Source organism: Ceratotherium simum, chromosome 2 (assembly GCF_057802395.1).
Source record: "Ceratotherium simum simum isolate JZ-2026a chromosome 2, ASM5780239v1, whole genome shotgun sequence".
Lineage (NCBI taxonomy): Eukaryota > Metazoa > Chordata > Mammalia > Perissodactyla > Rhinocerotidae > Ceratotherium > Ceratotherium simum.
Genome location: NC_141901.1, coordinates 25,263,559 through 25,278,178, shown reverse-complemented (window position 1 = coordinate 25,278,178; position 14,620 = coordinate 25,263,559). Strand labels below are relative to the sequence as shown.

At 46.5% G+C, this 14,620-nt stretch overlaps 1 protein-coding gene across 1 annotated transcript; it reads right to left on the bottom strand.

Moving 5' to 3' along the window:
• Window positions 1-7,832: 7,832 nt before the first annotated feature.
• On the bottom strand, window positions 7,833-13,929 carry RD3 (RD3 regulator of GUCY2D). The gene is made up of 2 exons (XM_004424882.3): window positions 13,512-13,929; window positions 7,833-11,684 (listed from the first exon to the last, which is right to left on the bottom strand). The coding sequence occupies exons 1-2, from the start codon at window positions 13,805-13,807 to the stop codon at window positions 11,393-11,395; spliced, it is 588 nt and encodes a 195-aa protein (XP_004424939.1). The 5' UTR covers window positions 13,808-13,929; the 3' UTR covers window positions 7,833-11,392.
• Between the last annotated feature and the right edge of the window lie 691 nt (window positions 13,930-14,620).

The window sequence follows — 14,620 nt, the reverse complement described above, 5'->3', positions numbered from 1 at the left end:
AAGATTGGCCCTGAGCTAACATCTGTTACCAATCTTCCTCTTTTTTTTTCTTTTTCTCCCCAAAGCCCCAGTACATAGTTGGATATCCTAGTTTTAGGTCCTTCTAGTTCTTCTATGTGGGATGCTGCCTCAGCACGGCTTGATAAGCGGTGCGTAGGTCCGCGCCCAGGATCTGAACCAGCGAACCCCAGGCCGCTGAAGCAGAACGCATGAACTTAACCACTGCGCCACCGGGCTGGCCCCTCTGGTGGTTATTTTAAATGAATTCATAAAGAATTATATTTTTCAACTTTAGTTTCTAATATAGTAAAAATTGATAGATATAACCCATATAAACAACAGCTCTTAGGGCTCTTTAATAAGTTTTAAGAGTATAAAGTGTCCTGAGACCAAAAATATGAGAACAGTTATTATAATAAATCCTAGTGGCAAATAATTTATGAACACCAGACAGCTGGGACTTTCCAAACGCTTTCTGTGACTCACAGAAATACATTTTACATTTTGACCCCATATACATATACATATATTCATGGATGCATAACCAAGGCAAAAGTTTCACAAAATAACATTCATTCTTATGTGTGGTGCACACTATTTTCTACTCTATCGGTTTTCTTTTAAAAATTCCTAGTCACTCCAATACACTGATTTCATAAACCACTCAATAGGTCAGGACCTGAAGTCTGAAAACCTCAGCTGATCATTAGAACCACTTGAAAAGCATTTAAAAATACAGATTTCCGGGGCTAAGTACTATTTACATCTAAGTGAACAGGAAAGGGGAAGGAAAGAGTGAATTTATGGTTCTCCTCCCTTGGGGCACTGCTGTGAGGACAAGGCTGGGGTTGATATTCTTCTGGGGATTAACTGATTCCGGCCATGGAGGGACTGAGTCATGAGAGGTACCAATTCTGGGTTATTCAGCAATAAGTTATCCTAAGAGGAAATGTCTCCAGGCCAAAAGAAGGCGTTATTGAAACGTCCAGCGCCGTGCTTCCGGCCGCTATGAGTGTGCTAAGTTGTTCTAGCAGATAGGATGGTGCTGGGAAAGAAGCAGTTTTCTAGGACTTGGGAGAACTAGGTTCAAGTCACCACTGGAGAGGTGGGGAGGTCTCTGCAGCTGAGGAGAAGGGGTCTGGCATACAGCGACTCTCTTCATGACCCTGGGAAAGTCAGGAACTGTGTAAACCTCTACCTCCTTATCTGTAAAGTGGAGATGAAAATCCCTGGCTGTCTGTGTTGTGTGTGAGGACGGAAGGAGGTAACGCGTGCCCTGTGCTCAGCATGTGCCTGCACACGTAGTGAGTGGCCCACATGGTAGGTCGTTTCCTTGCTGCCCTTCCAGTGATTTGCTGTTTGACGTCGGGCAAGTCACTTAGCCCCCGGGCACACTGGAAATGGTGCTGCTGCCTTTCTACCTCCCAGAGTTGGTTAGTGTGGAGGTCAAATGAGAAAACGGATCGAAGGAAGGAATTGTGACATGCTGTTAGATGGGAAGTGCCCCGAACGGAGCCCGGGGAAACAGAGCCTGTGCCCTGGGACAGGCTACTGAGGACCCAGAGGACAGATGAGCAGGGGGAAAGCAAGAGCACACACATGCGCCAGCCAGGAGCCTCTGAGCACAGAGGGAGGGACTCACAGAATAACCCCTTCCCGTTCCAGGAGCTTTACGTTTCTTACTTAGTCTCAGTTAACCCCTACAACAACAGCAGCAGGTAGATGTTATTACTCAGATGAGAAAACTGAGACTCAACAAGGTTAAATAACTGGGCCAAGGTCACACAGCTTGTAGATGACATAGTAGGTGCCCCACTTCTGCAGCTGGGAGATGATGCGATGCCGCAGCAGCTGCTGCCCAGGTCTCTCGTCTTGCTGCGTAAACTTACCTGGGGTGAGGGTAAGGGGGGTGCCTCGCTGCATCTGGCTGGGGAGAAACATTGCACTGCTCATCCCGCAGCCAGCAGGACTGACTTTCTGGCTGAGCCTGCTATGACCGCCAGGGGACCTTCACAGGGCCGTCTGCTGATGAGAACGATCTTGGTTCTCCAGACTGGCTTGTGCCTGAAGACTGCTTTAAGCTCAGTGGATCAGAGTGTGTCCCGGTGACAGCACCCCCACCCTCCCACTCACTTTTGCTAACTGCCTCATGGTCTTGCCACTAGTCCCAAGAAGGGAAGAGGGTCAGTAGAGCCCCTCCCCAGCCAGCCTCTTCTACCTACTGGATTCCAACTCTCTCTCTTTCTCTCTCTCTCTCTTTCTCATACACACACACACACACACACACACACACACACACACACAGCCTCATGAATAGTTTCTACAACAGACACCAGATAATCGTCATCCTACAAAACTGTACTCTTCCAGGTTTATTAAAAACAACTCAGATTCCATTGTCCTCTCCATCTTTCCAGTTGCTGTAAAATGGTATTTGCAGCCTTCTTTACAAGATACATCTCGTCTCATCTCCAAGCATCTCCTGAACTCCGCAAAGCAGAGATGATAAACATCTATGTGATAAACAACCTTGCAACTATCTGTCTCTAACATAAGATAACATAAGGCCAATGCAATAGCTCCAAAGTGCATTTGTCTCCTATTGAGATGAAGTCCTATGGGCATGCATTAGATTCAGATAGATTCAAACGTGACAACAGAGAATTTCCTGAGTGCCCCAGAAAGAGTAACTAACCCAAGACAGTGGTTCTGGGGCTTGGCTGCACAATGGAATCACCTGGAGAGTTTTAGAAAAACTGATGCCTGAGTCCCATCCCGAGTTTCTGATTTATTTAGTCTGGGGTGCAGTTGGGTGCCAGCATATTTAAAAGCTTCCCTGATGATCTAATGTGCAGCCAAGCTTGAGAACTACAGATCCAAAAGATTAGGGAAATCAGGCTCAAGAGCAGTGGTTAAAGAGCCAGGTCTGATTATTCCAGAGGAAAGAAGGTGACAATTGCTCTTCTGTGTGTTCCGACGACTCTCTGTTATCTGTACTAATAGAAGGGAAGACTGTCACAGACAACAGTCAGATCTTAAATTTGAAAGTTCCTTTATAGTTTGCAAAGCATTGATCTTATTTTAACCTCACCACAAGCCTGGGAGGTAGGCAGCACAGCCAAGCTGATTTGATAGATGGGAAACAGGAGCTCAGAGAGGTGAGGGAGAACCATTTTGTGAGAATCATAACCCAGAATTTTCAGCAGCCTAAAAGTCCAAACAATTTTATCTGCACTGCTAAACTCCTTTTCTCCCCGCCGGGGCAGAGCAAAATCTGTTCATGAGTAAAGGATAGGAAACCATTTAAGAGAAGGTGAAGTGGCAGAGAGAAAACCAACCAAAATGAAAAGTGCCTCAGAAAGCAGATAAAGGTGAGCTGGCTTCACACCAAGGACAATGAGCAGCTGTTGTTTTATTTTTTCCTATGTATATCTACACCCGGCAGAAGATTGATATGGTAACAGAAGGTTAGACAGTCAAGGGAACTTTCTAGGTTTCTTTTCCATGAGACCTTCAGCTGGAGCCTTATATGTGGCCCTTGAGGTAAAATAAAGTGGGGGTGGACATTCTGTGAATTACCTTGATACAAGATTGAAGGTAATATTAAGTTCTTTGAAAGAACTAAGATGATATTACAATAGTCAGTAATAAGGAAAACCATTTTAATATTAAGCTATACAGATTTTCAAAGAAGAAATCTTTGGCACCTTTGAAATTTTAGGTTGCTCACTTTTTCAGAGTTAGACTAAAGAGGAAGCTGATGTTTTGCAGGGCTGTCTTTTATATTTTCCCATCGACTGTCTTTTAGTATCTGCACCAGCCCCCCCTTCACTTCATGTGGTCCTGGTGGGGCTGCAGTCTGGTGCCCCGGGCCCTCAGATGGGCTCATGATCCTCTAGCAATCACTGGTCCAAGGGTGGCATGCATCCCAAGCAGGGGCAATCACAGTGTGTGTTGGTTACAGATCAGTAGCTGCAGCATCTGCAACGATCACCCCAAAATCTCAGTGGTTTAACAAATAGATGTGTATTTGTAATTCACGTTAAGTCCAATGTGGCCTTCCATATCTCCATGCACATGGCCAGGCTCCTTTCATCTTGTGGCTCCACTCCTTTTTGGGCCTCAGAGGCCTCTCTATTAAGCCAGCAAATGGAGAAAGAGGAGAGAGAATAAATTTTGGGAGGTTTTCATGGGCCAAGCCAGAAGGGGAGCCTTTCATGTCTGCTCATATTCCATTGGTCAAACTCACACAGGTGGCCACTCCCGAGGCAGAGGAGGCTGGAATGCCAGCTGATCCCAGGAGAAGGAAGAAGCAGGTTTGGTGACCTGCTAGTCAGGCTCTGCCACAAGGCCTCTCTCTGGGATCGGTATATGGATGTTGGGAGGGCTGACCTGGGGTCCTATCAGCCTGGAGCACCCGCTGCCATCTTTCCTGGCTGCAGAGGGTGGTGTGACTACACTAGAAGAAAAGTAAATCATCACACAGAGGGACGCAGAGCCACGAGATAAAGAGAGAGAGAGGGAAAGAGAGAGAGAAAAGAAGAAAAAAGACAAAGAAGAGGAGGAGGAAAAGAGAAAAAGGAAAGGGAGGAGGAGGAGGAAAGGAGTCAAAGGAGGGGAGGAGGAGGGGAAGGAGAAAGAGCGTATTCCACTGCAGGAACTCCTTTAGTCAGCAACAACCCTGGACTTCCCAATTACGGGTGCCATCAAGACCAGCTACGTAATTTGCAGCTACATAAGTGCAAAATTAAATTTGGAGACCCTTGTTAAAAAGTTATTAAAAATTTTAAGATGGTAACAGCAAAGCATTAAACCAAGTATGGTGCCTTTCTGAGCTTGGGGCCCTGTGTGACTGCATAGGTCACACGCCTATCAATACAAATAACCCATAATCAATCTATAAATCAAAATTTGCGGTGAGTTTATTATAAGCCAGGTCTGAGGACTATAGCCTGGGCTGGGCGGCTTCCAGAAGGAAGCATACCCAAGAAGTGGGGTGTATAGAGTGGTTATATACTGTCTTGGAACAAAGAGCATACATCATATATGACAGGAATATCTCTTTTACTACCGTTCCAAGATGCTTAGCTGGCACAGCAGGTCAGTGGTTACAAGGTGAGCACAGCAGGTCAGTAATTAATCCTTAGTTTCTAGGGAGAAATGCTTACCCTTAAAGAAATGCCAAGGTCGGGGGAAGCCACATCCTTATCTTTAAGGGCATCATTCTTGTCTTTGAGACATTGTAAATGTTTAAGGAGATACACAATGAATGCTCATCAGGCCTTTTTGGAAAAACAAGGTCAGGCTGGATTAGTTTTAACCCAAATGGCTTCCTCATATACTCTAATATATCCTATTGCTTTTCATTTATTCATCATATCCATGAAGCTGCCCCTAAGGGTCACAAATGCCCTTTGGTGCTTCTGCCAGTTCGATCAGGGTTTCTCTCACCAGCAACTAAAACTCCCAAATAATACAACAGCGTTGCCCTGGACTCTGTCCCCAAGGGGTTATAAACCCTCCAAGTTTGAAAATTATGATAAATCTGCAGTGTGTTTATGAGTCCTGGCATGGAGCTCTGTATACAGTGGATGTCAATAAGTGTTGATTAAGTCAGTCATGCCTGGAAGCAGGAGTCAGGGCCAGGCTGAGCTGTGGAGGTTTATTCTGGTTCTAGGATTCTATGAATCTGCCTAGAGGTGTACACGACTCTTGGCAAAAGATTTCCCTAAAATTTGTGTATACTTTAGTACTCTGTAAACTAAATCCTATTTTCAGTCCTTACCCTTTGAGGAACTTCGTGGGAATCATTTTGTCAAGCCAAGAACTATTCCTTTCAAAGGTACAGATTCTCCAAAATCAGTTTGTTTAAAGTGAGGGACACGCAAGCTGTCACCTAACCCCCTCCTCTCAGTTTCCTGATAAACGCCTACTCCAAAGAGCAGAATCCAAGGGTCCCAGCCCCACCCGAGCACCTCTGCACACTGCCCAGCCCTCACTTCCAGACAAAATCAAGAAGGTCTAACCAAAGAGGGTGAATCACACACGCACCCCCATCTCTGGCCCTGACGGAGTTACTGGGTTATGTGACCCTCTGTGGCTTCCCTTAGGGAAATGTTCCCAGTCGTTGGTTTCTGCATCCCAGGAAGAGTTAATTTAAGCATTTATGGCTACCTGCCCTGACCAGAGTTGGTTTAGGCCTGAGCACAGGAAAAATGCAGTATTTCTAGAGTCATTCCTCCTCTCTCTCCACAGGGAACCTGTTTCTAGGAAGGTCAAAATGCTAAGCAGAAGTGTCTTCTCAAGGCCACATTGATCAAAGCAAGGCACCAGCAAAATAGGAGATTGAAGCAACCTGGATTCATTTGAGACCACATACACCAGGGGTATTTTGACTAAAAGTGCTCTTGGGAAATCCCACCTCCTCCAGGAAGCTTTCCAGAGTAGTTCAGAGAAGAGCTAAAAGCTCAGCTTTTGTCTTATCCAGCTGGAACACTTACAGGTAACCGCATCCCTGCCCCATCTCCTTTACGGTTACTACACACAGAGGTGCTCAGTAAATTTTTGATGAATGAATAAATGAATGAATGAATTCTTAAGAAGTGTATTGACCACTTACTATGTGCCAGGCATATCTTGGGAGACAAACTGAAATCAGACAGGGACCCTGGCCTCACAGACCTTACAATCTGATGAATGATACAGATACGTCATGAATGCCTCAGTGTTCATTCATAGCTTCACCCTGCCCTGCCCAGTGCACCCAACCGTCAAGCACATTTGTAAAGTACCTATTGTGTGCCCAGAAGGTAGAGACACAGAGATGAAAGACCTGGCTCCGCACTGAAGGCTTTCACAAACTATCAGAGGCACTGAAGGGCGGGGAGGGGGAAGGAGTGAACAGATAAACCACATGTATTTACATCACTGTGTGGTAAGGACGGGGATGAGGATTTTTTGGGCTGTTCTGAGAGCACGTAAGAACCTATAACTCCGAGAAGCAGTGCAGCATGTGGAAGGAACCCTGGCTTCCAAGTCCAGGTGAGCCGCTTGCCTGTAACCTGTGACAAGAATGCACCTCCCCTTCAGGGTCAAGATCAAATGAGATCATGTCCGTGAAAGCACTTTGTAAATTGTAAAGTACCATTCAAATGTTAATAATGGAATTTTCTTGATGACCATGCCATTTCTGTCCACAGCAATATTGTTGGACTGGCTTATTTGGATGAAAGATGTATTTCTCCCATCCCTTTTGCTCTTTGCAGCAGCTTCTCTGCCCAGTGGCTCGATTTCTTTTCTACTAAGGAGAGGCTAGCCTTGCTATATCCCCTCTGCCCTATGTTAAGGAGCTTGAACATTTAGAGAGAGTCTAGCACAGGCCCACAGCCCCAAGCAGGGGCCAGAAGTGGTTTCCAAGCTGTTAGCCTTAGCGCTCAGCTGACACGGAGAGGAAGGGCTTGTTACTGGAATGGAATTCTCCCGCACCAAATCCTAGCTGGGAGGGGAGACTGGGCTGGAGAACTTCCAAGTTTGACTGCAGAGCTTTGAGAATGTTGCATCTGTTCCAGCAAGGGAATTGTAAGTGGAATGCAATACAATCGAATGTGCTAGAAAACACTCCAGCCTCTGTTGTCTCATGAATGCCTTTCTCCGTAATATAAAAACTCTTGAACATTTTTAGAAACCTTAAAAACTCATTTTGCTGTTTTTGCCTTGAATATGATAAAGCCATGATTTTTAGTAAATGTTTTTATTTTTAGATAAGCACTTTACTAAATATAATACTAATTTAATACAATATGTAATAATATTCATAAAAACAAACAGATGCCAATCTCATTTAATAAATGATGCAAGATGTTAAATTAATTTAAAATAACTGTCCAAAAATGATTTGTCGGTGAGTATATTTTGAAATAACATACTGTGTTTTCTTGGGGAGCCATATGAATATTAAGACAGACTGAAATTTCACTATATGTTGAATGATGGCATCAAAAATAGACATAAACTTTTTTATTACCTACTAATGGAATTCTTGAGATTTCCCCTGAGTTATTTTGATAAATTTTAATGTTTTATTTTTAAGTGACCAGAAAGAGGAGAAGGTTTTAGATTGCTATTTGCAAGCACATCTCAGAAAATAAAACACATGGACACAGAGTATTTTCATCAAATGAAAAGTCAAATTAGATATTATGTTACTAATGATTTTTAACATTACTTTTCAAGGGATTAGAGAATCTTGGTTGCTGTGGAATAATTTTAGTCAAATGAACATAACAAGGATCTGCGTAAAGAGCGTCTTTAGGCTAATTTGCAGAATTATTATCATTTACGTGCAGTCATTAACTTACTGCATATTAACACTAGTGTTCCACAAGCACTCTAAGTTTAAACAATATGTCAAAATTGACTATAGTGGAGCCATTTTAAAATGGAGTTGGAGCCGCCTTTCCAGAGAAACTGCCTTGCTGTCTTGACCCTTGGACTGGGCCAAACCTTTGGACTGGGCCAAAATGGCAATTGTTTGACAACCAATTGTTTGAGAAGTCAGTAGGAGAAGGGACATCCTGATCACAAAGACCGAGGATTGTGGATTTTCTGAAGATGGAATCAATAGTCAATCAATGTTTAGCCAAGACTAGCTCTCTGCCTCCAACTCCAGTTAAAATTCTTTGTAATACAACCTCCCTTCTTTGCCTTTAAAAGCCCCTGACATTTACTCCCTAGTGGGACATTATTTGGGTTTCTACCTGAATCTGTGCTCCCTGAATTGCAATTCTTTGATCCAGATAAATGCTTTGCCTCTTAAACTGGTTTCTGTTATTGTAGGTTACAAATACCTCATTGTGGAATTAAATAAACACAATATGACCAAGTATAAACAGATTACAACTTTCTTATCAATGTGTGGAGCTTGATTAAATCCTCAAAGAAATAAACTGGAAAAATCATTTGTTGGAAATAGGGAAATTTGAATATGGACTGGGTATTAGATGATACTGGGAAAATAATGTTAATTTTGTTAGGAGTGATAATATTGTACTGTAGTTACATAGGAAAATTTCCTTATTCTTTTGCAGTGCATACAGAAGTATTGAGGGGTGAAATGTCATGTCTGGGATTTATTTTAAAATACTTCACAAAAAAATACATAAAGCAAATATGGCAAAATGTTAATAACTATTAAGCCCTAGTGATGCGCATATGGGGGCTCCTTACACTTTTCCCTCTACTTTTCTGTGTGTTTGAAAATTTTCATAATAACAAGTAAAAAAAAAAACCCACAAAGTGAAATAAAATGTAACCACTGAGTGGTCCAACACCCACTGGCTCCCTCTAGTGGTGTCGAGCTGCATGCAAATAGGTGGCCAGGCGAGTCTTGAACATGCTCAGTCTGTCTCCTCCAACTGCCACCAGCCACTATCACACACTCACAGGAGGCTCTCAAACTGTTTTGTTCCTTTATTGGTTGTTATTGGTTTTTTTAAGCTAGAAATGGAGGCAAGCATCATTACTGCCTTTAACAACCTAAATTCAAAGGAGCAACTTCTGGCCCCTCAAAAGTTTGAGGGCCACCAGTTGGTATTTGCTGCCATAGGACAATTGGCATCTGACGCGGTGGCTTCTGTCTGTCTTGACTGAGGTGAACAGGGAAGGCTTTCATGGGTGGCCAGTTACATAAAAAAGAGCATGAGGCTGAAAGCCTCAGGTCTTGTCTGTGAGGAGAATAGGTATATGTAGGGTGGTGGGGAGGAAAACAGTAGACATTCTCTTCACCGACTTCCTCTGAACCCCTCCAGGTTGACCCTGACACTCCAGTCCCTCAGAAAAACATGCCGACCCACGTCCCGGGCACCCAGAAAGCTCATGGCTAATAGATCCTTTCTAGCTCTCCCCAACACTTTTGCCCCTACCAACTCAGTTGCCTGCTTACCAAGGGTGGCTTCTGTTTGTCTCAAAACTTGTTTATGCTGGTTGTTCTTTATTGTTATTTTTTAAGTACACACAAGCCAATAAAACTTAAGTGTAGAACTCCCATCAGACAGCCTATACATGTCACAAAAAAGTGAACACATCTTGGACCTATAATAAAAGTTTGGCAACTGAATGAACTTTTCTTTGTCTTCACATAAAATATGTAAGATGTTTAAGGTGTATATTTTTATTAGTCATTCTCAACTTTTATGAGTGATGTTAATGAGCCAATCAACTCCTCTATCTTGACAGTGTTGCATAAGAGGTTTTCCACCATCCTATGATTCTCTGTCCCCATCTGACTGAAAATTATCTAAAACCAGATCATTAAAAAAATTTTTTTTCACTAAGCTTGGTCAGAGAATATATGCATTTTCCCCTTGCAGGGGAAACATTTCTAAAACATTTCACTCAGGTGCCTTGAAGTCAGTTAGAGGTCTGGGCTTCCTTTTCTCTGAGGAAAGCCAAAGAGCAGTCATGAACAGATGCAGAAGAGACCCTGGAATCAGAAACCTGGGCTCTCCAGAGCAGCGAGTGAGAAGGCCTTGAAGTTTAGCCTCTGGAAGGAGCTGCTGGGGACTGGCCACCTTCCACGTGATGACACTGATGGGTGGGGTAATGGCAACCTACCTCTGGCCCCCCAGCTACCTTAGACCCCCACCCAAGGCAAGGTAAGTGATGGGTCAGACCACAGCCAGGAGGCCACGCAGCCCTTGGACCTGTCCCATCATAGCCCAGGGCTCAAGGACTCAGGGGCAGAGACTACGCATGCAGGAACAATCTCACTGCCCATGGGGATCTGGCTGCATTTTAAGGTGGAAGAAGCCTGGCCCTCTCTGAGCCTCACTCAGCTTCCTCATTCACTGGTCCGGGAGAGTGGTCTCTGTGGTCCCTTCCAGCTCTGCCCGCCCATACAGCTGTGACTCACCTGCAGTGGCAAGAACAGCCAGTCACCAGCAGAGAATGGACACTACTCAACAGGTCCCTCATCATTATCCAGGGAGAAGGGGTGAATGGGACATCTCTGAAGTTGGAGTGAGAACTCAGGTCTTGGCAAAGAGGCAGAGCAACACTTTCCCTTCCAGACAGACACAGAAGACAGGGATGGGGCTGTGGTCTGTCTGCCAAGACCCTGAATCTCTGTGCAGCAGGGGAGGGGCTGCTCCAGCCCACCTGAGCAGGAAAGGGAGGTGATCAGGCTGCATCTCTAAGCCCTGACTCTGGGCCTGGTGGCCACTGGGAGAGAGTGGGTGGGGAGGGGTTGCTCCATCTTGCAAGAGTGTCTTGAGAGGGGGCCGCCTCTTTGGTCCCCTCATCAGGGCCGAGTGGGGAGGTTCCAGGACCGTGGACCCGTCACCGGCCTGTCCTGCCCTCCCACAGGTGGCTCGGCTCCTGGGCGGGGGCGGGCGGCTCAGTCCTCTTTGGGCGCCCGGAACTCGGGCATGCTCCAGGCCCGGGGCGGCGGCGGCGTGTCCCGCTCCACGTCCTCCGAGATGGTCCGGATGTCGCTGGCGAAGGGGGAGATGCGCGCGCGGGTCTTGAAGGTGCCCAGGCTGCCGCGGGGCCGCAGGCTCCACTGCCGCGTCAGCTTGTGGGCCTCCTCCTCCTGCTTCATCCTCTCCAGGACTTCCTGCAGCACGGAGCGGAAGAGCCGGGCCACCTCCTGCACCTCGGGCTCCAGCTCCACCATCAGCTGCCGGAACCTGGGCGCGGACGGGGAGAGGCCCGGTGGGGCGAGTCACGCCGGCGTGGCATGTGGCCCGTGCACCCCGTGGTCAAGTCCCATTTCCTCCCCTCTCCACTTCTGAAGTGAGTCAGGAACCACCCCACCTTCCTATTGCTCCAGCCAGTCCTGAGGTCCTGGGTTCAAATCCCAGCCCTGCTGCTTTTGGCCTCCGTGAACCTCAGCTTCCTCATCTGTAAACTGGGGTCATAGCTTCCTTTTTGTGAGGTTTAATGAGCTCACATAGGTAAAGATCCAGGCACTCACCTCAGGTTACTGATGCCAGAGTAGTAAGGGGATCCCACTGCTATGCCGGCTTTACAGATGTGAGGCTTTCTGGCTAACCCTCTCCCACTTCCTTGCCCACTGGCCAGAGGGATCTCTCTGAAATGTTTTTCTGATTATGTCACCGCCGTGCCATACTCCTTCTGTAGCTCTGTGCTAGCTCCTGGGTTAGGGGGAGCTGTTTGGCCATGCACACGACGTCCCCTGCTATCTCCTGGTCTGCACTCCAGCCAGAAACAACCACGTGTGGGTCCGCCAAAGCCCCAGGTTCTCCTGGGTCCCTGTGTGTGTCCCAAGCCCTTTCCTCTGCCTAAAATGCCTTTGCTTAGAGCTCAACAGTGAACGACAGTTAGCAAGTCCATTTAATACTTGGTTTCCGCCGCCGTATATATTTGCCTCAGGATTTCTCACACTTTCCAGCAGTGACATGAGACAGGAAATGTGACAGGACAATCATTACCGAATGTGTGTTCCCAGCCTCCCCCTCATTTATGAGGTTTGGTTGCCAGCTTAGAGTCTCTTATCAGCACCGCCCCCCATGACTCACCCCGCCCCTCTCCCCAGGATGCTTCTAGAACTAGATACATTTTGCGGGGCTTCCATGGCAGAATAAGAAACATGGGGGAGGGTAAGATTCTCAGCCTAGAGAGAGAAAGGTGGGGGCGGGGGGTAAAAGGACTATAAAATCCAAAGGAGTGTGGATGGGACTGGAGAAGGAGGAGTTTTTAAACGGAATTTCAAAAAAAAATGTGTACAGTCATTACATCCATTGGTTAAAGAGATGGGTAAGGGAAGATTTCGGAGACTAAGGGGATTTTAAAATATTTTTTTTCTTGTGGATTTATATTCCTCTACTAGTGTTTGAGAAATGCAGTTAAAGAACTTGAGATACTTTTGAAATTATTTTCGAATGTTGGATTACACTTCTTTGACTTCAAACATGAATCCAACTGAGACTGGACCATGTGGGTCACAGCTTTATTAAGGTTATATTCAGGGACATAGTTGTACCCAAGCTCTAAATCTCTAAATGTTCAGTGCCTGTGGCTCTGAACCCTTCACACACACACAGACACACACGCACACATACTCACACTCCTTAGGCAAGCCAGTGTGAAAGCCAGTGTGAAATAGGATAATTGAGAAACCAGTTTTGGAGAGTTTATCTGGGAAAACTTCTCTAAGAAGATAATATGGAAGATGAACTGATGATGGAGGAGCCAGCTACATTAAAATCCAGGATAATAGCAATCCAGGCAGGGAGACCAGAAAGCTCAAAGGCCTTAGGTTCTCTCCTCTTGAAACTCATGTGCCTCCAGGAGCCACCCCCTGCCTCCCTTTGAACCCCTAGCCCGCCTGGTGTTCCATGGCTTCTTTCAGATTCCTCCTCCTGCCTTGCTCCTTCTAACAGATAACGGGGTCATCCAGCCCCCTGGGTCCAGTCCTGGTAGCCTCAGGCCGCAGCCACTGCAGCCACCCTCCCTGGAGCCTGCAGCCCAACACTTGGTCCCCGGGCCGGTACCTGAGGATGGCGGGCCCACAGTAGGACGGGTGGATCTTGGCACAGACGTCCTCTAGCTGCAGCCGCTCCCCAGGGCTGAGGTCGTAGGTGGGCCGGGGCGTGCTGGCCAGCCAGCTGTAGTCCACTCCGGTGCAGATCTTCCTGACTGCATTGCTGCGCTCCCGCTGCTGCCTCTCAGCCTCTCGCATCTGCCCCGCCAGCTCCATCATGAGGGTCTCCAGCACCATCTCAGCCGGGTTCCGAGCTGACAGCCGTGGCGGGGCCTCGTTCCACCGGAGCCACGGGATGAGGGGCATGGCCCCCGGGCCCTGCTGAGACAGGGCAGGAGTGTGTCTTCCTTGGGCCTCTCTGTCAGGTAGGATGGGGAGAGGAAGGGGGCAGGAGGGGAGCTGGGGCCCGAGTGGGATGACGGCTTCACTCTCACAGCTGGGTGGCCTCAAGTAAGTCGCTTAACCTCTCTGAGCAATCATTTCTAATTCTGTAAGACAAGATAGGGCTGTTGTGAGAAGCAGTTGTGAATAAACTTGGGACACTCTCATGGCTATAAAGATCCCTAGAGCATCTGGATGATTGAGCCCAGAGAAACTGCCTCCTGAATCCCTGCTAACTCCAAACAAAGCAGGAAACAGACTGTATACAGCTGAGCACAACTTTATCCCTATGAGTTAAGGAGAAAAAAATAGGGGGCTGACCCAGTGGCGCAGCAGATAAGTTCACACATTCCACTTCGGTGGCCCAGGGTTCGCCGGTTCGGATCCCGGGCGCGGACCTACTCACCACTCATCAAGCCATGCTGAGGCAGTGTCCCACATAGAAGAACTAGAAGGACATACAACTAGGATATACAACTATGTACTGGGGCTTTGGGGAGGAAAAAAAAAAAAGACACACACGTGTTTAGAATAGGTGCCTACATTCTATGTCAGCCTAACAGGAAAGCACCCCAAGTTCCTAAATGCCCCCAGCCTATTGCTGAAGGAAGCTTCAAATTACATGATGTTGACGTTATCCTGCAAAAGATACGACTTACTCACCATTCATTCATCCATTTATTTGTCATTCATGCATTCATTCATTCAGAAGCATTAATCAAGCACTGTGTACACATC

Coding starts and splice junctions, on each gene's coding strand:
- RD3 (XM_004424882.3), bottom strand. CDS start 13,807: ATGCCCCTCATCCCGTGGCTCCGGTGGAACGAGGCCCCGCCACGGCTG. Junction 11,685..13,511: donor TGTGGGCCCGCCATCCTCAG/GTACCGGCCCGG, acceptor GTCCGCGCCCAG/GTTCCGGCAGCTGATGGTGG.